Genomic DNA, 25,610 nt, shown 5'->3' with positions numbered 1-25,610 from the left:
GTTTTTCAGATGAGGAGGACACTTGTCTTAGATCACTAAGATCTAAGACAAGTCATTAGATTACCCAAATGACCAGAGGTTTTCTCAGTCACTCAGTTTTTGTATTCATTACGAAAAACACACGATATTCAGTCAGTGCTAATCATACAGATCTCTGGCATCTGCATGCATTTGGCCCAGCAGAGAGAGAGAGAGAGAGAGAGAGAGAGCATCACTCCACATCAAGGCTCAGAGGTGGTGAGGTAATATGGCCATGCCCTGGATGACTGATGGTTTTGGGCTCAGGTCTTGGCAGTCTAGCAGTCATGACTTCATTAACAGGCGAACTTTACAGCTGAGTCCAACGTTACGTATGTATACTGTAATCGCTCTGAATGTTTTGCAGTCTTGGAATGAATGAGTCAGGAATCGCTGTCATTGCCAAGTGAAATAAAAACATATTTCAACTTTGTGTTTACATCTGCCTGAAATATTTGCAACGTAGTCGGGATGGGTAAATTAAGATCAGAGAGTGCAACACTGATACAGAACCATGAGATGGCAGCAACACTTGCAGTCACATTTCTATCAAAGCATTGATCTGTAATATAGCTTCCATGTCAAGTATGGGAAGGGGGGGGGTTCCTGTAGTTCTCATGAGGTCTACTTTGTCATCTTCATCCAAAATTTATGTGGCAAACAAAACTAAGCATATTCATGTTGCCATCGTGGGGGCGGATCTCTGTTTGGCTTGCACTCCTGTCTCTGAGGTCAGTCTGCAGAGCCACTGGCCCGACAGTCACAGCAGACCACTATCAAGCCCATATGAAGGCAATGAAATTTAAACCGGGTCCTGATTGGTTTTACGCCCCCCTTGGGTGTGTGTGCATGTGCGTGAGCAATGGTTAAGGAAAACTGTGCACATACAAAAGAAAATGTTGATATTTCAGCCTGGGTGCAGTCCATCCCCAAATGTTTGTGTTTATATGTGTATGAAACTGAGTGAAAGAGAGGTGGATGGAAAATGAGAAAGTCAGCATGGTGAGTGTCAAAACAAAAGAAGGTCAACCGTTTATTTTCTTCTCAGTATACATCACATAATGAACAAAAACATTCTACAGTACTTTAAAAAAAGGAGTTTAGAAAACAACAATTATACAAATCAGATTTGCCCAACGAGTCTCTAAATTGTTTAAAAGGCCTGACTGAGCATGAGTTCATATTAAAAAAGACACAGAACAAGAAAAAGCAGATAAAAACAATATGCTGATAACCAACTTCTTATGTTTGTGACCAAACAGTAGTAGCATTGATGAAAGCATTAAAGACTAAAAGTGAAAACACACATGGAAAACAGAGTACAGCACTGCTTTTACAGCATCTGTACAGTTGTTCCTTTCAAGGCAAAACCAGAATTTTCCTGGATGTTTGGTGCCACTGGCCTTTGGCCACAGCGAGAGAGTGTGTCAGTGAAGCCTCTCTCCAATATAAGGTCCACTGGTGATAAGTCAAACCTAGCTCCAGCTCCTGTGATGTGACGTCTGGAGGGTCAAGGGTCAATCTCCATGGGAACAACAGTGAGGATAGCGTCCTCATTTCCACGGCGCACGACTACTCTCAAGGTGTCATCCTTCTTGATGGCGGCGCTGACATCGGTCGCTGATGAGATCCTCTGGCCGTTGATGGAGATGATGACATCGTGCTCTTTCAGTCCACCACTGGAGGAGAGAAGATGAAAAGATGACTGATCCAGGGCTTCAGACATGTTGTGTGGATAAGCAGAAAATGATGGGGTTGTTTTTTTTTTTTTTTTTCCAGGCCTGATGATCTCAGATATTCTGCCAGTAGTAACTAAGGAGGTGTATGGGACCCCGTTGGAGATTTAAGATGCTGACCATGTTATCACAGTGTCAGCAGATTAAGTCCAGCTGTTGCATTTAAATCCCCATCACTCTCTACCCCCATGTCCTTACAGTTCCACGTTGTATATCATCTCATAAATGCAAAAATGTTTTCCCAAACTAATGCAGTATTTTCTCCTGTTTGAGCAACATGTGCTAAAAACTACTTTGCCCGGCTGTTTTAGAAAATTAGTTGACTTTTAAGCTTCTTTTTTTATTATTATTAAATAAAAGCATATATTTGACCCACTTTTAAAGATTAACATCTTTAGAAGGAACCAACGGGTTTGCGGCTGACGAGGTAGGGAAGTCAGAAAGTACTGAGAGACTGTTGTTGGTTTTGGTCTTTTCATGGAATGTAATTACACTGGAATATCACCAGCTTTTTCTTTTAATGATAAAATGTGTCAGTTTTATGACAATTCTTCTCCTTAAATAAGCGTTACAATCATTTGCTCTTTAGATTTTAGTAGGTAGAATAAAAACAGCGGGTTAATTTAATGGTCTACAGATGTAATGGCTCACAAACTACACATTATGAGTTCACAGTGTTATACACAAACATATTTAACTTTGGTTAGTTTTGTTTACAGGTCTGTGAGCACAATCTAATGCATATAACAACTGCTGAAAGAATTTTAATGATGGAAAAATAATGAGGGAATGATATCACAGAAATCAAATTACACATGTTGCTCAAATGTATACCCATGGTGAAAAAAACAAACTAGTAAACCTGAAATCACAATTAGTCCAAGGCAGCAACCAGCATATCAAAAGCTGACTCTCAACACAGCTGCTTCATCACAGCCACATGTAAACACAGACCACCACACCTTCACTTGTAACAACATCCATTAACACAACTGCAGCGCAGTACTGCCCTCATTACACTCAGCTGCTCTAACACCTCCCACACAGCAAATGGAAGGTTCTGTGCAGCAGGGTCAAGATTTCCAAAGGCCAGAAACCAACTCAGAACAGAGCAAGATCTAAGGCACGAAAGTGCAGGCTAGAAAATAACATGGAATATAAAAGGAACCACAGAAATGCTATTATGCAAAAAGCGGGGTGATTTAAGCAATAAGTCAACTCTGACGAGGCCTTGTAGGGAAGACCGCTCTGGAGTGGGCTGGGTGAGCAGGCGCAGGAAAACCACGGCGCAGCTAGTAACCTCCCAGCATGCGGTTTGAAGGAAATAGCTGACCTCAGCATCTCCCGAGCCCCACTCTGCTGGAGCTGTGGTGGTGGCTTACTGGTGTGGACTGCGATTGGGGGAGGAGGGGGATATTTTAGAAGGCCAAGCACTCCAGGCACTTGGGAGTGAGCTATGAATTTACGTACTACTAAGACAGTTGTGTGGGAGGCTGTGTGTGTGTGTTTGAGTGTTTGTCTATGTGCGCGCTTTAGAGTCAGAGGAGAGAAATAAAATAAAGGCAGGAAATGAATTATACTGTCTGTTTGCATTGTGAGAGGGGACCAAGAGCTGCAGTGAGTGCGATGTGAGTCCTTTGTGCATTAGGCGCACGTGTGTAGCACGAAGTGCCAAAGACAATATCCCACGGCTCAGAAAGAGTCCGAAAAAATTTGCTTTTGGACTTCACTGAAAACTATATTGTTACAACTAAATGGGAAAAATATCATTCTTACGTTGCCGCTGGTGTCTTTGCAATGACCTCCATGACGTAAGCTCCAGAGGTGATGTCGGGGAAGTCACGGTGTCGAGTCTTCAGCTCTTTGGCGAGTCTAGGTAGAAAAGGCGACAGAGAATCTAGTTATCAATCGCCTTTTTTATCTGGCAAAGAAAAAAAATAAACGTAAATGTTGCAATATCCTATTGTCTCAAGCAGAATGAAGGGAATCATTTAATTCATTTCTTCAGATTTCATTCTTATATTTCACAAAGTGGGCAACTTACGCTGGAGTGAGAGTCATCATCCTCACACCAATATATTTCTTCTTAGCAGCTGCTCTCCCTAGAGATAGACAACAACACACTACAATCATTAATCCTCTCTCCTGCAACAGTCTGGGTTCTTAGCTTTATGAAGCTGTTTGTTGACCTCAGTGACATTAAAATCCTCTAGGGTGTTGTTTTTCTGTATTTGAGGGAAAGAAATATTACTTTAGACCAGACTGGTGGATCACAGACTGTCTCACTAATCTTGAACTGTCTTGCAGGGCAGTGTGCACTTGTGCACCTCCACGCACTCCGTCTTCTATGTGTTTCATCATAAATTTGGGGGGTCTTGTTTTTTAGTTATTTCATCATACAGACAAATCAAATTGAGAGGCCACATATAAAGTATGTGGCCGTGCAGGTCCAAAACACTAGGCAAAATAAAGGGTGAAAAGCAGTAAAATAAAAGAACAACCTGACATATACTGGCTTTTTCTTCTTTGTAATTTATTTGCAATGTCATAATACTGTTAGGTATTGCTGGGCCCGGATTCATAAAGCTAAAAATGGAGTGAGTATAGAGAGCACACAGAGATAAAAAATTACAACCACAGAAATGGTGTGCTGAATTATATGCTCCTTTACTGTATGTGAACATGGGATCTCGGTCCAACTCTTGCAGCCAGTTTTCAAAATGTTACAGGTTGTCCTGGGAATTCAATCGAAGCAATAAACTGAAAACATAATGAGTTGTGTCAGTGCGAGCTCGTACCTCTGGACTGTCTGTCATAGGACTCCGCCAGGAACTGTCGAATCTTGTCTGAGGGTATGGCAAAGGAGATGCCGGCTGTCACCTTCAACGTGTTGATCCCAATCACCTCGCCATCCTAAATCAGAAAAGCTCGACTTATCATCTGGTAAAAAGCACAACTCTAAATAATTATATGGACTATTATATGAATGCAAAAATGTGTTCTGTCTGCCACCAAAATAAAAAATGGCTTACCAAATTTACCAGAGGCCCTCCAGAGTTGCCGTACTGCCAAGAAGATACACTGCTTATTATTTGTGTTTTTAGGAATAACAAAGTGTTCGTATTATGAAAATGTCATAAAATCATTCACTTACATTGATGATGGCATCAGTCTGAATGTAATCCATGTCGGAGTTGCGAAGGCCCAGCTCTCTGCCCCCTCGCTGAGTGGTGCTGACGATTCCTGTGGTAACTGTGTTCTGGAGGGAAAAGGGGCTGCCAATAGCGACCACAAACTCCCCCGGTCTCAGGTCTGATGAACGGCCCAGCAACAGGACAGGCAGCTTGGTCTGCAAGAGAGAGACAAAATGGGATAACGTTCGTTTTACTGGAGGGGAAACACATTTGAGCCGCGAGGCTTTGCTGCATAAAACTATGGTCATGTAGACCAGTAAGTAGGAAGACATACCTGAAAGGAACCATTTATGAATTAATATTTCACGAAGGAGTGTAAAAGACGTTGGCATATATAAAGAAAAGATGTGATTATTGCATGACAAGGGAACCATGGCTCTATGCTAAAGAAAACCGGTATGCTTTAGCTTGCTTTTGAAGGTTTTCACTTAGTCAGAATGTCTAATCAGTACTGGTAGGCTGTTCCACAGAGAGGGTGTGTGTGTGTGTTAGTGAAATGTGAAAGCCCCTCTTCCAGCTTCTTCTTTATCCCTGCAACGGACAAGAGGTCTGAGTCCTAATATTAAAGCTCTCAACGATACAGTTAATATAGGATAAAAGGAGCTGGCGGGTAAGGTGAAAGTATTTTGTGTTGCTAACAAGGTCAGATGAGGAAAGAATGATCTATATTTAGCGATATTCTGCAAAAAAGTATGTTCTATGACATTGTTAATCTATTTAATATGAAATTCATACAGTATTAATGTGTTTTGGTGACTTATTTGTAATGAGTAGAGCTCTAAGAAAAAAATCAGAAATTTATGAGTGGACAGTAGGAAAATAATTACAGCAAAACCACAAGTCTTCTAAACACGACCCACCCAATGCTGCATGGCAATGCTCCCATACAAAAACAATTCCTCCTTTTCCACTGCAGGGAAAGGTGACATTTATGCCAAACAACTCAACTAAAAACGCTAATAATCACGATCAACTGCTAATGTGTTGGGCTGAAAGTGTAGCCCGGCTGACAAGTTTGATGCTAGTGGCGAGTGTGTGCCAGCAAACCACAGAGGCTGGAAAACCGACTGATATACGCTAAGTAATGACTACCCTTAGGTCTGGTTAGCCCTGTTACACTGAGCAGCGGAAACCAGGCTACTGAGAACTTGCCTCTGGAGACAGACACAGAAAGGATATATTTATCCGTCCGCAGTGACAGTTTCTTTCTCTGAATGAAATCATCTCTGTCGGGCAGCCCACAGTCAGAGCCCACGCGCCGCCACATGACGTCGAGTCTGTGCATAGACCCAACGCCCTGACGGCAGGCGAGCACTGACTTAGGGAAAAAAAAGAAAAAGGACCTGTACTGAGTACTCCTCCTGTGTATCCATTTTGTTTACTCTGGGTTATAAATAGGAGGCACAGGAGGCCGCAAGGTAACTGAGACAGCAACATAAATTGGTACACACAGACAAAATGATCTAGTGAAATATGCACACCCAGTCTAACGCTAAGACACAGCAGGCAAATCACAAATCATATTATTCTCAGTCATAAAACATGACAACTCGCTGCCCATGCTCGCATGCATTTTGCTCCGTGTTCACGGACGTCTGCAAATTGTTGACAAAATGAACATATAACGGACACCCGATTCATAAATTAGTTTTAACGAGATTAGAAAATTGTGAGAAAACATTCAACACACACTTTTGATTCAGCTGTCGGTGTGTTAGACCTCGCTGTAAGCGATCTTGACCCTTGAGGTGAAGTTATTATTAGAAGATGACAAAGACAGCGATAGCCAGTAACTGAGGAAGAGCACCTCTCAACCGAACTTTCCACTTTACCTTTTATGCACACCCACACACGTGGGCCCTCACAAATACAAACGCATACACCACCAACACAAGTGACCGCGGCCGTGTTCCAGATGCCTGCGGGCTTACTTGTACATTGGGGGCGGGGGCGGTGTTAAAAGCAAACAAGGCACACGCAGACAGGCTGCAGAAGTGTGTACATAAACCAGGAAACCTGCATTTGGCATGTGCGTGCTCCCGTGTCAGACACCTGACACAGGAGTAGCAGTCTGTATAATTCCCCCTCCTCCCTTCCCACCGTGAGATAAGAGTATAACCAGATGGAGAGAGGAAGCAAGAGAAACACACACACAGCTGAGAGAGAGAGAGAGGTCGTCAGGTGGATGTGCGTCACTGCCAAGACATTCAGGGCTCGGCCACTGCTGGTCACCATGATCATGACAACAGTTAGTGATACCGGTGGTGTCATGGTGACTGTTGCTATCAGGTGGAAACCTTGTATCTCCAAAATGTCAACTTTGAGGAATAGCTAGCTCGACTACCGTTAATCCTGACGTGTTCTGAAAGAGTTTAATAAACACATGCACTGCATGAGTTTTTGCAGCTTACAGACGTCTCTGCCCATCCCAGGCTCACACACACACACACCGTACGAAGTCACAATGCATTCAGAAAAATCATTCCAGTTTCGCTGACAACCCAACAGCGCATCCGTGAGAGGGCAGAACAAACACTGAACAGTCAGACTGCCCAACGTTGTGAAAGACCCTTAGCTTACATATCACTTACTAATTTTGACTATTCAGCTATTTGGAATGAGTTGTGGAAAATCAGCTCAGCATGTAAGTATGTTTCTCCTGACCACCCAAGTGACTCACCCTGCTATTTCAGATGAAGGTTATGATGCTCTGGTACTTTGTAAATGAAGGAGGCAAGGTGAAAGAGGGGAACAACAAACACCACAAACCACAGGAAGAGAGTCTGAGAATGTGAGACAAATGAGTCAAACGCAGTGTCGTTTGATATTACGTTGACGCATGCCGCCCGCGCTGGCAGAGAGCAGCTTATGACCAAAAAAATGTATATATTTTTGTGATTTGAGACCCAAAAGGGCACCATTTTGGGAATATCTCAGAAAAATGCACTTATGTGATCTGACGTGGTCTACGAGGATGGATAGCATCATGCTTCTTAAAATGAAAACTTCTTGTTTTGTTAGGCAGGAGACCACTTCATTGCCTCACACTGTTGTTGTTGAATTTCAATATGATGCCGTAGATCTCTCTCACCCATGTCACGAAGCAAACTGCGTTATCCAAGTTCTTGAGTGTTTTGATAAGAGGGAAAAGTTGGGCATCAGATTAAAGGAGGGGGGACTGAACAGCTTTGTTTGCCTTGACCGAAGAAGTAGTTGCAAGGGGCACGCGCAGAGAAAAATTGCAGACTTTTTTCAATCTTTGTCGCTGAGGTGAGTTCTGACCTCTTGCACTCAGACAGATTTTGTCACAGTTAGGTTATCGGGGACACCATGATGAAAGGACCACGAGACAGATATGCTGGCCGACAGGCAAGCAGATTGACTTGAAAATGGCTGCAGAGTTGCTATAAAGATCTGTCACTGTTGAATGTTACAGCCATTTAAAAGCCATTACACTAACTACCATTTTATGACTAGAAGACCAGGTGCAAACTTTAACTCCAGTCAGGCCGGGATGGACACTGGCCTAATAGTTTCTGAGGCACATGTGTACTTATATATACGCGCACAGACACACATACGCATACACAGAGAGAGGGAGGAGGTTGCCTGGGCATGAACCCTCACAAATTCGTGCGTAAATTAAAACCCACACACCTGGCACTGCTTATGTATTCAGCCAGACAGCTTGAAAATAAATACATTCTGACACAGAAGCTGTTTTGGTTGGGTCAGTGTGTGACCCGGACTGTACAAAAGCTCAGCCTCAGCCACTTAAGCTCTCCTTTTCCTTTCACACATGCGACTTCAAAGCAGGGGCACATACTTTTATAAGTTGTACCTTGCGATATTCATAAGTAGGCTAAGGTATAGGGTTTTTCCTGCTGACGTCTGAACTTACACCCTCAGGGTTGTGCTAATGCAGATACAATTGGGGCGGGTTTCAGCATGCTCCTACATAACATCATGTCAAGGGATCGGGAGATGGGGCTGAGGGGTTGGAGAGAGGAGACACCGAGTGTGTTTGTCTGCAAGTCTGGATGCTTGTATGCTGTGTGACTCATTTATGTGTGTGTATGGATGCCTGTTTGTGCATGTTTGGTAGACTTGAAAAAACACAGATATGTGGGTGAATTTTGTTGGTGTGATTTTTACACACATTCTAAATATCACGGAGGTAGGTGCTAATCAAAGCAACGGTCCACACGTGAAGCATGTCTTGCACTGAGCAGTTCCTCGCACTGTAGGTAACATCAACATCACGGCTAAACCATAACCTTGCTGACACCAGTACAGAAAACCACTATGGTTTCCATATGCTGTTGGGAAGTCTTTTAGTCTGCAATAAAAGCAAACATATGTCTGTGAGTTCCGTGCGTATATGTCCCACTCTGTGTAGTTTCGCATGAGAGCTCAAAGGACTTTAGGGCGTCTCGGTTCTGGCTAGACACCACAAAACTTTGAACTGCAAGAAAACCCTTAAAAGCAGGGTCAGATTATACATTGATAGCCAGTGAATGTCTCAAATACCCTGTCTGTTATCAACCATCTGACTATAGCAGTGGTAGATTGGAAACTGTTCCATAATGCCTCAGATGTATCTAAAGTGATGTCACTGACTGGCAAGCCAGAACGGCAATGCTGCTGCCTGTCAAGAAGGCTTGGAAAACAATTACGCAGCCAAAAAGTAGGCCAAGACAAAGTGCATCAAGACCCAGCAGGGCAAAAGTGTGTGTGCGCGTGCGCGTGCGTGTGCCTGTGTGTGCGTGTGTGTGTTTTTGTGTGTGTTTTCCATGGCTCTTTTCCCACCCAACTGCATCCTTAAGCATGGGAACCATTTTGGTTGCAGGGACAAGAGATGAAAGAGAGAGGATGGGTGAGGAGGAGAGGAGAATGTGATTCATTTCCCCTCCGCCTGCCTTTGAAGGACAACATGCAGTGTCTTTCCACTGGCAATGGAGCATGTCCTTCATGTCCCTGCAGTGAGACAGCTTAAACCCATCCATGTGCGCGCACACACACACACACAGACACACACACAGACACACACACACAGACAAACTGAATCGAATAAATGATTGCATGTTTTTTGTCTGTCAGTACTGTTCACCCAGGGAAATGTAGACATCTCTTACTTCCTGGGGAAACATTTACCCAGTGTTGCTGATAAACAGATATGCAGCTACAGATGGCTACATGGAGGCACATTCCTCTCTTTCCTCTCTGCACATAAACACAGACACACACATACATATTCCAATAATAGCCCTGTGCAAACCAGCACCAGGCAAATCTCCCAGAGAGAATGGATTGAGAGTCCTAATACTAGGTGATGGGTAGTACGGAGACAAACAGTGCCGTTGTTGTCAGGGGACCATATGGGAAACATAAGCCCAGTTTTCGCTGCCACAATGCAATACTTGTAAAGCTGATTTAAGCATGAGGGTTAGGTTAATGGCTCTTTTATTGGAGTTACATGCAACAGTTTCAGTGGGAAAGTCTTTTTGAGGCAACTTATCTTTACAAAACCTGTGGTTCTGAAAATGGGATGAAAATATCAATTGACCCTTCAGTAAAAACTGCTCCTCTTGCTACTTGCTACAGTAGCTACTCTATCGCTGGCTAGATAATTAGAGGAAAGTTAGTTCCATGAGTTATTGAAAACCCCACCTCTGTCTAACTTGTTTTTAAATGACAACCCCGGGAAATGCCCTTAAATATGCAACTGATAGTTACTTACATGATATCATGCAAAAGATTTGATGATTCATGTAAAAGATGTGGAAGTAAAAGCAGCATTGTTCTTATATTGTGGGATAGAGCTGATTAACCATAGTGGCACTGGCAGAGCATTATAATGGAAAATATACCATTCAACTATAATATTTTTTTTTTCATATTCCAACAGAGCTCTGTTTGGTTGGCCATGTAACAAAATACTACAAGCAATACGGAATTTATATTTATGGTTTATCGCTCATATTTTCAAACACTTTGTTTCATGCTTGTAAGCGCAAAGGCTTCGACGATGAGTTTGGCTAGCGTAAAGCTACCTTGGCTAATGGGTTTGGCTGGAATTATGTCTCATTCACCTGAAAATAATGTAGTTCCTTAATGATATGCTAACTCTGAAAACTAGGCTAATGTTAATATTGTAGGCAGCAAACTAGTTTGTCGGGCACGCTAAAGTTTGTAGCTTACAGCAGAGAAGATAAACACATAGATTAATCCATTCCTTACACTCTTAAAAAACAAATTTAAAAACTCTTACTCTCACTACACCCCCACATGCCAATTTCAACACATGGACACATCCAAAGCTTGATAAGCCTGTGCCTATGGTTGCTAAACTATGATGCTAAACTATCAGTGTTTGGGGGGGTTTTTAGCTAATGTTCAGTTCCACCACAGACAATTCTGATTTCTGAGCTGCAACGTGAACCAAATATCAATGGAGCACTATAAAGCACTCAAACCCAAGGTTAATGACTGCACAAGTCATGTGATAAAATGATCTGGAATGACATGGAAAATTCCCTGCACACACCAATTGATTGTTCTGAAGTCTTTCCAAGACAGTATGGTTGCATGCACGTCTGTGGAGGTCAACATAAGTTAATATGATTAAGTAAATGTCCTTCCAAGTCAGCAAGCACTCAAGTCAGAGTGAGTCCCTCCGCGTAAAAGTGAACTCATCCAATTCTTTGCAGGCATTTCCAAGTGAATTTGACTACGTCCAAGTTCTGCGTGAAAGAATGGGGTTAATGGGAGGCCTTTTAAACCTGAAGCACAATGAGTTCTATCTTTACTTTGCCGTTGCCACATCACACAGTGCACTCATTAGCCCTTTAGCTCACATAGTCACTCAGACATATGGATCCATTTTCCAGGCCTTGACCACATCGCTGCTTCTTTCTCTGTCCCTCTCTCTTTCTCTTCTCCCCTCGTACTCTCTACGCAGGAACAAGTGAGTACAGCACTTTTCCCCCCTTCCCCTTCCCCTCTAAAGTTCCAGCAGCTGTAGACAGACTAATGTATTCCCCAGAGCTGAGGGGCAGACCACAGCCTCGGAGACGGACTGGGCCTTGCAACCAATAAACTCCAATTTCACATAGAAAAGAAAAGAGAAAGAGAAGAGAAGCGAGTCATTATTCCCAGGGCAAACTTAACTTTAAACTTTCTCACTCATAAACTGGTGCGATTGTTTATTGATCAATTGTGGCTGCTCCTGGAATGCTGATGTTGACAGGGGGGGATGAGGGAGGGAAGGATGGAAGATAAAAGAGCTGTATTCAGTATCAATCAGAATATTAATTTATAAACTCGCATATGGTAATTTTGGTACAAAATAGCCCAATTCTTGCTTTTGGATGTGGAAAATTCCCTATGGAGCCACTGAGTGACAAAAAATTGGGGAGCAAGAGTGACTTCTTTCTCATCACTTGCTGTGACAGATTTGCTTTTTAGGTTTACTGGCTGGAGACCTGAGACTTAGGACTTGAAGGATTGATTCACATATTTTTGGTGTCTGTCTTATTTCGACCATTGCATGCCCACATGTACAATGAAAGAGTTTTTGGTTGCTGTAATTGTTCATCCTGTCAATGCTGACCATCAGCTGTAAGCGATGATGGACATAATCCACAGTCCTCGTTTTCTCTAAAAATACATTGCAAAGTTCAGCAGAAGCTAATATGAGGCTTCAACAGTCAAATCAAGTGGTTATCTTCCAAAGTTACAGTCTTTTTGGTTCCAAAGTCCTCCTTTTGTTTCCCCAGAAAGTGTTTCTTTGTTGAGCTGCAGTGGAGGGACAATGGGAAAATTGGGGAATTTGTTACTAAAAGGACCATAATTTTGGTGGATACCCACATGATTGCCTAACTCAGACTGCTGAAGCCTCATATTAACTTCAACTTAACATCGCAATGGATTTTTACACAGAATGAAGGATGTGGACTTGAATGTGGATCCTCCATTGCTTAGCCTATATTGAAATCGACTTAGGAAGGGCTCTCTTTACAACCAGTATGGACAGGAGTAACAATTACAGCTGTCAATAGCTGTTTCAATGTAGAAATGGGCAATGTGAGTATTGTTTTAAGACAGAAAGGTAATCTTTAGATATCCTTTATCTCATACATAAGTTATAAAAATGAAGACTTTAAACTTGACTTGGACTTGCCCTCAAGGATTCCAGATCTTATTTGAGACTTTCTTTAGCAGCAATCCGCTATCTATACCTTCAGTGAACTGTCCTTGAATAAAGCTGAAATTCGTGGTTATTACTCTTTAGATACTGAAATAAAATACCCAGTAGCAGTACGTTTTGATGACTATATTTACTCTTTTAGATGAAATCTAAAATGACAATTTTACTTGCCCTCCTGCCTTCTCATTATAGCTCACTCATCCTTTACTTTCCCCGTATTAACCCTCATTAGTTCCATATATCACAACACACACACACACACACACACACACACACACACACACACACACACACACACACACATACACACACATACAAACACACACATGCCAACTCCCCCTCCTTAGCAGAAATGCCAGTCCCATCAGAATCATGTGGCCTTTCCAGAGTGACCACAAGTCTCCTGGGGCTTCATCCCTGAGTCATGGCCTGGGTGACTGCTCCAACTTCAAAAAATGACTTACACTCTTCACCAACACAAGTACACTCATGATGTTGAATCTGTTTTCTACCAGAATGACACCTTGGATATAGCGGGCTGTGATTTGATTAGAATTAAGCAGCTTTATCACAATCACCTGTTGTTTACCAACCAGATAAGTCTTGGCGTCATGGAGGAATGTTACAAATTTTTACACATTTTAGCCGAAAGGCAGGACACGATTTCTGCGTGCAATGTGCAACAACTCCTTCTGCGAGTTGACCAGGACGATAAGATATTTTCCATGTGTCTACAAAATGAAGTTATTCCTGAATCTGCAGCAACTGACTGTAGACAGCACAGGCTGACCATGTGACGCAAACAAACACGGGAAAGCAGCCCAGCCAGACCCCCCCCCCCCAACCCCCCGAATGAAGACCAGTCTGTCATCAACAGACGGAACGGCTTTTATTATGGGATGAACAAAAACAAAGCATCTGTCACTGCTCTTCCCTCACACTGTTGGCCGAACAAAACCTGAATGTTTCAACCTCTTTTCAAAATTGAGGGTCTTTGTAATACACCTTGTGTTGCTGTCATGAACATCTATTCAGCCGTGCCACCCAGCCATGAGACTGAGCTCCATAATGCACCCTGCTCTGCTATGACTCCCAGTCAATAGACCCTGGCTTTCTGCCACGCATTCCTCACGTGACTCTTGGCTGTGATTAACATGTAACGTGGATCTCGCTCATCCAGTAGACAGTGAAATAAACACAGACAGACAGGGACACGGAGATACAAAGAGAAAACAATGTAGCAAACATCCTCCGAACGTCCTGCACAGCGACGCGTAGAAAGATATTTACCTCTTTTCTTTTAAATATCAGCACTGGCGTTAAACCGGCAACAGGTTTTCACCTTTCGGCAGTAAGTTAATGTCTCTGCAAGCTGCTCGCGAAAAGAATTGTGTAATATCTGTCTGTTGTTTTTGCAGCCTGTTGTGTCTGAACGCCAGCAGATCAGGACTGGCTGCTGGCCAGCTGTCTTTTAAAGACCCATTTCGCTGCACCTGCGCTCTCACTTTAGTTCAATACAACTCTGGGTAATTTCCTTGATTTAGAACATTTTCATGCAGGACTTCAATCGCACAGCCTTCAAATTTCCCGACAGTTAAATGGCAGAATTACAAAACTGTGAGTTCATGTTTTGATCTTATTGCACTGGCTGACGGAAAACTGTCAAGAGTACCTTTTCAGATTTTCTCAATCCAAGTGACTCGTAAATCTTTTGCATAAAACTTCGTTTATGAAACATTTGTCCACATCTATTATTCTCATCGTGGAGGTTGGACAATTCAGTAGCCTATAAAGTGAATCCGGAGGATTGTTAGCTTATAGAACTTGACAAACAATGTTATTTCTTCAATAAGAATATCGGAAAAAAAACATTCCCAGAGCAAAAGCATAGGGCTGTTCTGACTTGCATTGGTGGTTGTGACTAAACATAAGTAAATGTAATTCTCTGGGTCAAGAGCTAAAAAACAAAAACTGGAAGCCAAGAGGGAGAGATGAAAGTAAGAGAAAGTGCAGTGGGAAAGTGTAGGAAATTTATCCTCTAATAAGCCTCTATCTCGAGCCTTAATTAAACCACATCTCATAGAGACAACGTAGAAACCTTTTTTTAAAAGTGTGACATTTTGTGAAATATCCTTATTTGTTTTCTTTCGCTTCCTTTTCACAGAGTCTCTGCTGGCAAGTCATCATACTAAGTCAAGCTAATCACCTCCTGGCTCCGGCTCCAGATCTTACCCACAGACACAAGAGTGGTATTGATTTTCTTATCTCACTCTCAGCAAAAAAAAGTGAATGAGCATACTCCCAAAAATGTCGAACTATTCCTTTAAAGGAGACCTGGCTGAGAAAGACAACGACCAAATAAAAGCGAGCAGAAAACGTTTGGCTGTTAAAGCACTTGGTTTCATCAACATTTAACTTTCTTGATGTCAGGACACATCTAGCTACCACTCTACTACTTTTGTCTCTTTGCTGGACCTCCTGACTGTCTAGCACTTTGACTGACCGGGGCATCGATCTTGATGAGGGCGATGTCCGATTTCTCGTCCACATCTTTGATTTTTGCATCATAGGAGGCGCCGCTCTTTAGCTCCACTTTCACCCGGTGCTTATTGGCCACGACATGGGCATTGGTCACAATCTGGCCATCGTCTGACACAACAAAGCCCGAGCCACTGGCCACTGCCACCTCCCGCTTGGAATATGTCATCCTGTGGGGTGAAAGAGACAATGGGGGTAGGGAGGAATAGAGTGTTAAATTTCACTTCACTCTTTCAACACACGTCTTGATGTCTGAGAAGATACCAAAACCAATGCATGATGTAACAGCAGTGTAAGACTCGCAAGTTGAAGGCATGTGAGTGTCTGCACAGATTTCGTTAACAGGAGGTAAATATATAAACTGTAGGCAGGTATGTTTTCAAAGGTGAGGTGGAGAGGTTAGGTATGTAAAAACAGTACGGGGGGAAAACAAACAGACACTGCGGCATTATTATATTGCACAACCTCAATGAAAAAGTGCTTTCAAGTCAACCTGAGTCAGCAACGGCAGAGGAGGGAAGAAAAGATAAGGATGGAAGAGCAGATGCTGAAAGAATCACTTTACAAGCCACAGTGACAGACGGAATGGAGACTACACCGACAGAGAATCGAGGTGTCAAAGATGGACGAGAGACAGAGATGAAAGAGCATAAAAGCTGGGGAGAAAATGCAAAGAAGTGGGGAGAAAGGTGCACGACCGACTGGTGTGGTCTGGTTAAGTACACAGGTGGGCTGTAAATTTTGTGTTTTTCAGTCTGGCCCATATACACACAGATGCACGGCTCTTACTTGCGGTAAAGTTCAATGTGAACTACAGATGGAGCAATTCTCTCCACCACGTCGGCGATGAAGTTGTATTTGTGTCTTGGGCTGTCTGGATTGTCCTGAGCTGGAAATACAAAACACACACACACACACACACACACACACACACACACACACACACACACACACACACACACACACACACACACACACACACACACACACACACACACACGTGTAGGATGTCAGACATGTAAAAACAAATAAAAGATGCACTGAAATACTGCATGATGTAAGATTTGTTTGAGAAGAGAAAACCAACAAATAAAACTGCCCTTTATCCTAACACAGTGCGGAAAAGGAAAGATGACAGTTCATCTGCGGTTGAGACTGTCTAGGTCAGGTCAGACCCACATGCATACACACTCATTTACAAACACTTAACCCTGGCAATAAACCATACAAATAATTACTTAACCTTCACCTTAACTCACCCCGTGGTTGATTATATACGCAGACTCTAAATTCTTAAAACCATCAACAGGTCTTTCGTCAAGACCAAACTGGTCCTCACAAGTATAATGCCGATCACACACATACTGTCTGACACTGTATGTATGAGGACTGCCAAATTCACTGAAACACCCACCCGCCCATCTATCCAGCATTGGGCAAGTCAGGAAATGTTTACTGATTTACCTGGTAATTAAGTCCTACCCAGAAGACGGTTTAACCAAAGCTATGAATCAAGACTCCCCAGACCTTTCCCTCAGAGCTTTTCATTCCCCCTTTCGTAAAAACCCTTATTTTGCCACATACCTCAAACTATTTTGTCTCCCCAGGACAATTTTCAGTCATTACATTCTCCTGGAGGACAGAATGTGCGAAAGTCAAAGGCAACCATAAGCCCTGGGATATCACTGATTGCAGTGAAGGGTTGCGGAAAGAGAAAGAGACTTTCCGCTTGAGGTGCAATTAAACCAACACAAGTATGGAATGAGCACCATCTTGCCGAAAAGAACGCCACTAAATTATACAGTACTTTAACTCGCAGGAGGAAAAATTCTGGTGTTATATGATCACTGGATCATGATCAGCAGTCTGATAAATTCTATCTGTCTATCTATCTGTCTAGCTATCTATCTATATGACTCAAAGTCTACAGCCATGCTATGTGAGGCTGTACTTAGGCACGGTGGTGCCTTTAAGCTAAATGCTACCATGTTCATGTTGACATGTTAGCATGTTGACATGCTAATTAGCACTAAACAGAAAGTGCAACTGAGGATGATGGGAATCTCATTAGTTTTGCAAGTATTTGGTCATAAACCAAAGTACTGGACAAATTAAACTTTTGATCAGTTGTCGGCACTAAATTTAGAGTTAAGAGATCACCAAAGTTATTTTATTTAATCCTGAAGGGGACATTATGTTTGCACCGAATTTCATGACAATCCATCCAATTTTTTTCTTTTTTAGTCTGGGTGGAAACGTTAGACTGACTGACCGACATTGCTATCCCTAGAGCTGTTTTCTTAAAAGAAGCTGGTTGTAAACAAATAGCACCACTTTCCTCCAAATCGCCACATATGTTTTTGAACTTTGAAGAGCTACAAATCAAATATTCGAATTTGATAAATGTCACACAAGTTTTTCATCACGTTAAAAAGAGAAGTAATGGAAAAGTAGCAGTCATTTTCCCCATGCTAGCTTCCCAACCAGGGAGTTCGTGGTCAGCTCTGATAGGATTACAGTTGGAGAGAGCAGGCCCAGTGTCCAGTGTTTTTTCTGGAGCGTCCATACAGGCTCTCAGTCTCTTCCATTTCACCATATTATGATGACTGCTGCCTGCTCACACACACATGCTGGAATTTGCTACCAGAGACGCACTGCTACCGCAACAAAGCAGATGTAAGGATAGAAGACTTATCAGCCAAGCGGTGATGATTTGTTAGAAATGGGAAATCAGGAATCAAATGTTGCTCAGAGTGCCTGACAGATTGTTTCGCTGCTGAAGTGATCTTAGAAAAGTTTTACTTTTATAGAATTACGTTGACTTACAAGCCAAACTGAAAAGCAGCTGTTTCCTCAAATGTAATAATGTCCTTATTCATCCTTGACTTGGAAGTCCTGAATGTCACTGAAGTGTGGAGAGAAAGTACAGATGTAAAGCTTAGTGATTAGTGCCTGATCCACATATTGCTTTTGTAACATTTTTCCAGCTACTGAATTGTTGCCAGAGGTAAACAGTAATTATCTACAGGCCAGACAGCTAAACAATGAGCTGAGAGCCGCTAAAGCTCAGCAAAGGAGCTGCAGATTCAGGTTCTAATTCTCTGTGGCTTCATCACAATGAGCGACCCCCTTTCACATTGTTTAACACAGCATTATTTGACACATTGTTTATTACAGAATTACATCTTACAGCCACTTTAAGTAAGAAAGATAAATTAAGTAGGACAGCTGCATTTTTTCATATACTGTGGCATCTTTTAAGAAAGTGGGACGCTAGGTGCTTCACAAGCCAATAAAAATGGGAAAAAACCAAGTAAATAAAAGGCCAAACACATTCAGCATCCATACGAGGAGGTTTTCAGATACTGTTAAAAACATTAAATCAGCATGACTATCATTACGGATGTCGTCCATCCTGCAGTTTACCAGCTGCAGTTCATCAGCTGCACTGTTATTGTTTATTTAAAATAACGGACAAAGGCACAAATAATGGATTTGATTGATTTTAGAGAGTGGCATTTGGAAGAAGGCTATTTCAAACTTTGTTGAAGAAGAACAAGATAGCAAAGTGACATATTTTCAGGTTCATTTGCTGATCAAAAAGAATATCACTCCATTTAGGCAAAAACCAGCCCAAAACTCAGTTCTGGATGTGATGCGATGCTGTTATCGCCGGCACTGAGGGCTTCCACTCTGTTGTGATTCAAAGGAGGAAAGTTGCTGGTGAGAGTAGATAAACTCTCGTGTAAGACAAAGCCACGCTGTCAGGGAAAATGACTGCCAATAAAAGATCCAAATAAAGCTAACCCTCAGCTAGCAATTATCAGATGTCTCAAAAGATTATTTCTGGAGTCAAATCAAGCATCCAATGAGGGGAAAACCATTCAAACACAAAATTTTAAAAAAGAACGCTCATATATAGGCACTCTCTTTCTCTAGCCGTCTCTGTCTCTCCCTCTCATACACACCCATTCAAAGCCCCCCGTCTTCATCGCCACTTATACCCATCACTCCTCCCCTCTCTGCACATTGACCTTCACCACACGGGTCCCCGCTCAAGATCTCAGCTTCTTTTATTTTTCAATTTTTCCCATACATGGTACCCGCTGTTTTATTGACGCCTGCAGACGGAAGCAGTGTTTTTCTTATCCTCTAGACTAGAGAGGCTGTCTGTGAATACAGTAAGGCCAGTTCCTCTCACTCTCAAACATGACTCTCCGCTGTTGGTCAAACCAGAGCCATGCAAAACTTTGAACTTGAAGCAAATTCTTTTTCTATGGTGATAGGATTCATTCCAAAAGGTGAATAATATACAAGTTCTGATGGTTCCTTTTTTATTCTAACTGGCCCGTAATGTGGGAGCTAAGCTGCTTCAGCTTAGGCAGAGCTTTAAGAAGTATGGCAAGCACTGTCGCAGAGTTACGTGTATGTTAAGTAAGTGACTGGTTTTGGCTCAATACGTCCATTCAATGACTCATCAGACGTGAATGCTACCGCACTAAAGTGTAACATTGTGACTCATTTAGTTTTGATGGGGCTCTGCTTTTCAGCAGTTAGGGGAATGTACTTTTGAGCTTTCTGCGGTTTATATTGCCACAATGACTGGCAACATTTTTAGGTGACCCACTGTACAACCGTGTGAGTAACTCCATCTAACCTCATTTTTCCATTTCTAATTTTTCTTTCAATTTGCCCTCTTTTAATTCAGTGTATAACTCGAAGAACTTTAACTTTCAACCGGGGACTTCATCCGAGGGTGGCAGCGCATGGTGCAACCAGAAACACACACACATCAGGGTGAGTAAGGGGACAGTGTAAGCAGCACGGTAACAGTAAGGCAATCCAAACCACTACACATTGTGTTGTTAGATAATTATCTGTGAGGGTCAAAGACATACACAGACCTACTGTCACACTATGCACATAACAGGCTCCAACCCTCGCAGAATATTAATCTGATAGCCTCGAAGCTGTTTATATGATTCTTAAGCTCAAGGATTTTAGTACAGATGCAGCACTCAATGCAACGTTTAGTAAGATTTATCATGGTCCAACGGTGACTACACTGGCAGAAACAGAGGAGAAAGGAGGTATGGACAGGAGGAAATGGCATTAGTTTTCTTGGCTTTATCAGTATGACCTGGCGAACGAGGACATACAAAAATATCGTTTCCATTTCGCGCTCAGAATTAGACGAAATCTGAGGAAAGGATGGTCAAGAAGGAGGCTGTGGCAAAGGTGGTCGAGCAGAAAGAGAACTAAAGAAATTGCAGGCCTCGCGGAGAGGAAGGAAAATAGATGAGGAAAACAGATGGGCGTGCAGAAACAGGAGCGGAGACAGACTGATAGAACATAAAAAAAGTCAAAGACACATGCACAAAGATGATGTTTTAATATTATGAGCGGCTGAGACAAGTTGGAGAGGAATGTGCATAATCAGCACAATGTCACTAGCCGGAGTCAGAGAGTGCATTCTGCAACATCAGCTAGCAACGCCATGAAGGGCAGTACAGTCTTGTATTGGGCTTTCAATTAGATTCAAATCCAACCAGATCGTTAAGGTATCATGACCACAACTGTATTCACCTAGATCCCTCATGTTATTCTTTCTCTGCAGCCAATAAATGCAGTTCTGTGTCACAAATGGGTCATTTGGGGTGTCGGTTGCATACCATTGAAGTCGAGTACAACACTCTTGGTTCAATTCTAGCCAGGGACCTTTGTTGCTTGTCATCCCTCAATCCCCCAACAAACTTCCCCTCAGTTTCTCCACTATCACTATCCATAATGGCTTGGAAATGCCAAATATGTAATGGTTTTTTTTTTGTTTGTTTGTTTTTTTAAATTGGGTCATTTTAAACAAATATGACCCCGAGGTCACAGCAGTATTTGACCCAATTTTCCGTGCCAAAACTAACAGCTTGCGTAATCACCTTCTGTACCGTCCAGACACGAAATGACATCAGGCAAAGTGTACTTGCATATGTTTTCTTAACGTGGGGCCAATCTGCAGGGTAGTTAAAGGTGCTTGGAGGAGGTTTGATTTTCTTTTCATTCTCAACTCCTGCAATTGCAAGTCGACAGCCTTGATCGCATCTTACGCCAAAGTGAATTTTATAGGAGGAGAGATGCTACTATGGGAGGCATTATTCGCTCAACAGCCTGGACAGGCGCACGTCTGAGGTACCAAATGAAATGTGACTTGTTTTATTGCGGCGATGGAAATTTTCACTGGGGTGCCTTGGAAAATCAATTGCACTCACCACAGGCTTGCTCTGGTTCAGACATGGTTAGCTGCCTGGGAATGACTTAACCATTAAGGTTTTTTTACATGACTGACAAACAAACGCGGCGATACAGTCTGCCCCACCGCCGCGCCAGCAGGGTTTTTGATGTGCATGTTAACGTTTCCCAAAAATACGGGTTAGCTAATTTTGTGTTTTCCCCGGTGTCTCCTGCCTGTTTTAAACCGTCTTCAACAGAGACGGAATTCTGGCTTTGAATCGACGCCAGGCATTCCTTCATGTGACTGTTAAGTTTGATTTATTAGAGACAACAGAAACACGGAAAGGAAGAGAGACAGTAAGAGAGAAAGGGGAGAGAGGGGAAGGAGTATTTGGGGGGGGGCAGTAAGTTTCCAAGCCTTGAGGTAAGTTATAGGTCTTTGAATCAACAGGTGTTGAAGCTCTTCGTTCAGAGGTTCTCAGTTGCACACATGGCGCCTGCTTCAGATGGACACATGTAAAACACGTGTGCACGCGCACACACGCACACACACACACACACACACGCACATGCACACGCACACACACACACAAACACACAAACACAAACACACACACACACACAAACACACACACATGCCAAGAACTGAAGAACGATACAACGTCTTTACCACCTGTAGCCTCACATGTGTGCAGGCGTGTGTTTGAATCTGACAGTTTTTAAGATATATCACACACACACACAAGGCATCGATGATGACGAGTGACTCACTAATTCAGCTGTACAGATTGTGCATTCTCTGTGAAACAGAGCAGCAGAGGCGAGGAACGATCTCTGTTTATTATTGCGCTCCACTGATTAGGCTGAAATACTTTTCACATGACACTGACAAAGTGCAGGTCCAAACCGAAACACTCACATATAGCAGTTATTACAAATGTACCACTCCAGCACCGCATCAGCCTGTATCATAATTATCGGGCCTTGAAAATTCTCCTGTGTTCGGCTGATGTTCAGCAGCCTGCCCTGGCATGGACTGCACTGTATAAAGCAATCGAGCAGATTATAGCCGTGTGACTGCTGGTGATGCAGGCCAGAGATAATCCACAGGCCCACATCAAGCTTTACATCTGGGGGGGGGGGCTCACGCCTTCATCCAGCCGGGCAAAAGCAAAAACGGTTCTCTGATCAAGTCTAATTGTAATGCAGGAACAGGAGGGAAACACGCCTGAATAGTGGCTCTTGTTGTCACAGACACTATAGGGATTGTGTGCCACTGAATGCAGCCTTTAGCTGTGACATCTGGGTGAAGTTCAAACCAGGTCGAGTGAGGATTTGAAGGGGTCATGTTCAAGAGCAGGTTGCGAGGAGTGAAGGTGAAACGACAGGGGAAAAACAAACAAACAAATACGTTTTGGAGACCTACTTGAGCTAAAACAGGCAGTGGCCGACGTGAAGATTTCTGTTGCAAAAGTGCAATCATGATGCCTTGTAGTCCACCAGGGTTAAACTCGGCAGAGAGTGTTTCGAATAAAGAACGACTGTAATCAATCAATAATAATCATCTATTACCCCTACCATTTCTTATCAGTCTCTCAGACCGTTCTGGGGTCGTGTTGATCCCGTTGTCCCGAGCAAAACAACCCCAACATTACCTTTCCCGCAGGCTCCCCGCTGAATGAAATGAACAGGTGGCTGCTGCAGCTTCTCCGCCCGGCGGCTGACCCTCTTCAGCTCGCAGATATTCCGGTAGGACACCCCATCGCTTCCACAGACCGGCTCGGCGGCCTTGCACGCGCAAATCCCCGACTTGCTTCTCCGCCTCACCGTGGCGGTGTACGCCACCCCGCCGGAGACGGAGCACTCCAGCCCCTCTCCGCACACGGGGTCCCCGAGCTTCCGCCGCCGCCGCCGCCGCAGGCTTCGCCCTCGCCGGAGGCGCACACCGGGCAGCAGTGGCAGGCGTCGAGGGTTTGCCCCGCCGGGCAGTCCGCGGGCAGCCGGGGACACATCGACTTGTCGCACCTAGCGGGACATCCGATAACATAGCGGCTGGAGATTTGAGCATCCGCCGGCGCGGACGCGAGGGCGGCGAGCGCGCACAACAGCAGCGACCCAAACATGATTCCACCTAAAAAGACGTTTCAAACCGATGAAATAGAAAGTTTCGGGGAGTTCCGAAAGTTCGCTCTCCGCCTGCAACGCTACGGGATGAGAGAGCTCGGTGGTGCTGAGGGCTGAGGGGGGAGTCGCCTCAGCTGGAGAGGCATTTAACAGAGACTCCACCGCGCAACCAATTACGCGTCTTTACGTTTCTGCTGGCGCAGCATCACAGAGGCAAACTCGGTTTTTTGGGGGCAATCCCCAGGAGCCCGGTCATTGGTGGGTTTACGTGACGTCCCGGGCGGAAGAGGTGCTCTCGCGGACGCGTCTCCAGAGGCGCGAGGACGAGATGAGAAGCGGAGCGAAGGGGGCAGAAAACGGGCCCGCGTGGGAATAGACGTCAGACTGACGGTATTTAAGAGCTGTGATACAGAAACTCGCGGGTGGGAAAAATCAGCAGGTTGTGTGTAGGTTCTTTATTTATTTTATTGTTTTCTGTCGCTTCCATGGGGGTCAGAGAGGTCAGGGTCAACCTCACACAGGCAGGCGGCCACTGAGAAGCTCGAGTGCCACCGCGGCACTGGCACCGGTTCAGTCATTTATATCTACAAACAAATACAAACATAGAATTACAAACCCAGTGGGGGAAGGGCCAATGCCGCTCAGATGTCTTACGTGCTGCCCGGCCCTCCACACGTCCTGCAGACCTATTCCCCGCATGGTTTTTTTTAAACTACTCCCTTATGAATTAGTCACTCCTGGCATCCACGCTGGCCTTACGGCTAATTAGGAAAATCAGCGATGGAAAAAAAACAAAGTTGGGTGGATTGTCCGATTTGCGGACTTAATGTGGCGCTTTCACGGAGCCGTCATAAACAGCCACATTTGTTCTAATTGGGGAATGGCGAGAGAACATTATTTATCCATTTATCGTGATCTAATTCCAACTCTAAGCAATCCAGCTTCCAGGGGAATAAACAACATCTAATGGTGATATGCAAATAATGATAATCATTACCTCCCGAGTTAAAGTGTAAATCACTTTTTTTTTAAATTTTTGTCAGTAATCTTTTGTGCCACAGGCTCAGTGGAAATACCATATAATAATCTTTAAATCGACTGTTTGTTGAAATGCCGCACTTTTAGTGCCGAGGGACCACATTTTACTGTCGGCAAACAACTAATCTCTGTTAGGTTAAGATGTCCGTGGTGAACTGTAAAAGAGTCCAGTAAACACGGAGGCGATGAACCCAGTGAAGTGGCTCGGCACAGTGGGACCGATTACGGCTGCGGGGTTGTTCTGATGGCCCTTGGCTTAAACCTGGTGGCCCCGGGTGAAGGGGGCGGGCGTTTTTTCCGCGAGAGGCTGCTCGGGAGCGGAGGGACCGGCGGGGCGAGCCCCCCGCCCCCTGGTGTGCCGGAGCTCTATGTAACACAAGCTTTCTGTATCCGAAAGGCAATTAAGGAGGGGGCATAAAGGGGCAGAGGGCAGTCGTGTCCTCTCAAATACTGGTCTGGCTTACGCAGCGCAGGAAACAGTAAACGTGCGTACAATGGAGACTTGTTACCCAGAGTTCAAGCTCGGCT

General features: G+C 43.7%; 1 protein-coding gene across 1 annotated transcript; it reads right to left on the bottom strand.

The window, feature by feature from the left end:
* Positions 1 to 1,088: 1,088 nt before the first annotated feature.
* Positions 1,089 to 24,103, bottom strand: LOC120796501 (serine protease HTRA1A-like). Its single transcript, XM_040139417.1, is given in 10 exon segments — positions 1,089 to 1,697; positions 3,531 to 3,626; positions 3,799 to 3,856; positions 4,553 to 4,667; positions 4,787 to 4,819; positions 4,909 to 5,103; positions 15,661 to 15,865; positions 16,485 to 16,584; positions 23,576 to 23,822; positions 23,825 to 24,103. Coding segments are annotated over 10 exon segments (1,437 nt in total). The 5' UTR covers positions 24,044 to 24,103; the 3' UTR covers positions 1,089 to 1,528.
* Between the last annotated feature and the right edge of the window lie 1,507 nt (positions 24,104 to 25,610).

Source organism: Xiphias gladius, chromosome 11 (genome assembly GCF_016859285.1).
Source record: "Xiphias gladius isolate SHS-SW01 ecotype Sanya breed wild chromosome 11, ASM1685928v1, whole genome shotgun sequence".
In the NCBI taxonomy this organism is placed as follows: domain Eukaryota; kingdom Metazoa; phylum Chordata; class Actinopteri; order Istiophoriformes; family Xiphiidae; genus Xiphias; species Xiphias gladius.
Note: the sequence above shows the minus strand (reverse complement) of the source record. Positions and strands in the feature narration are given on the sequence as shown.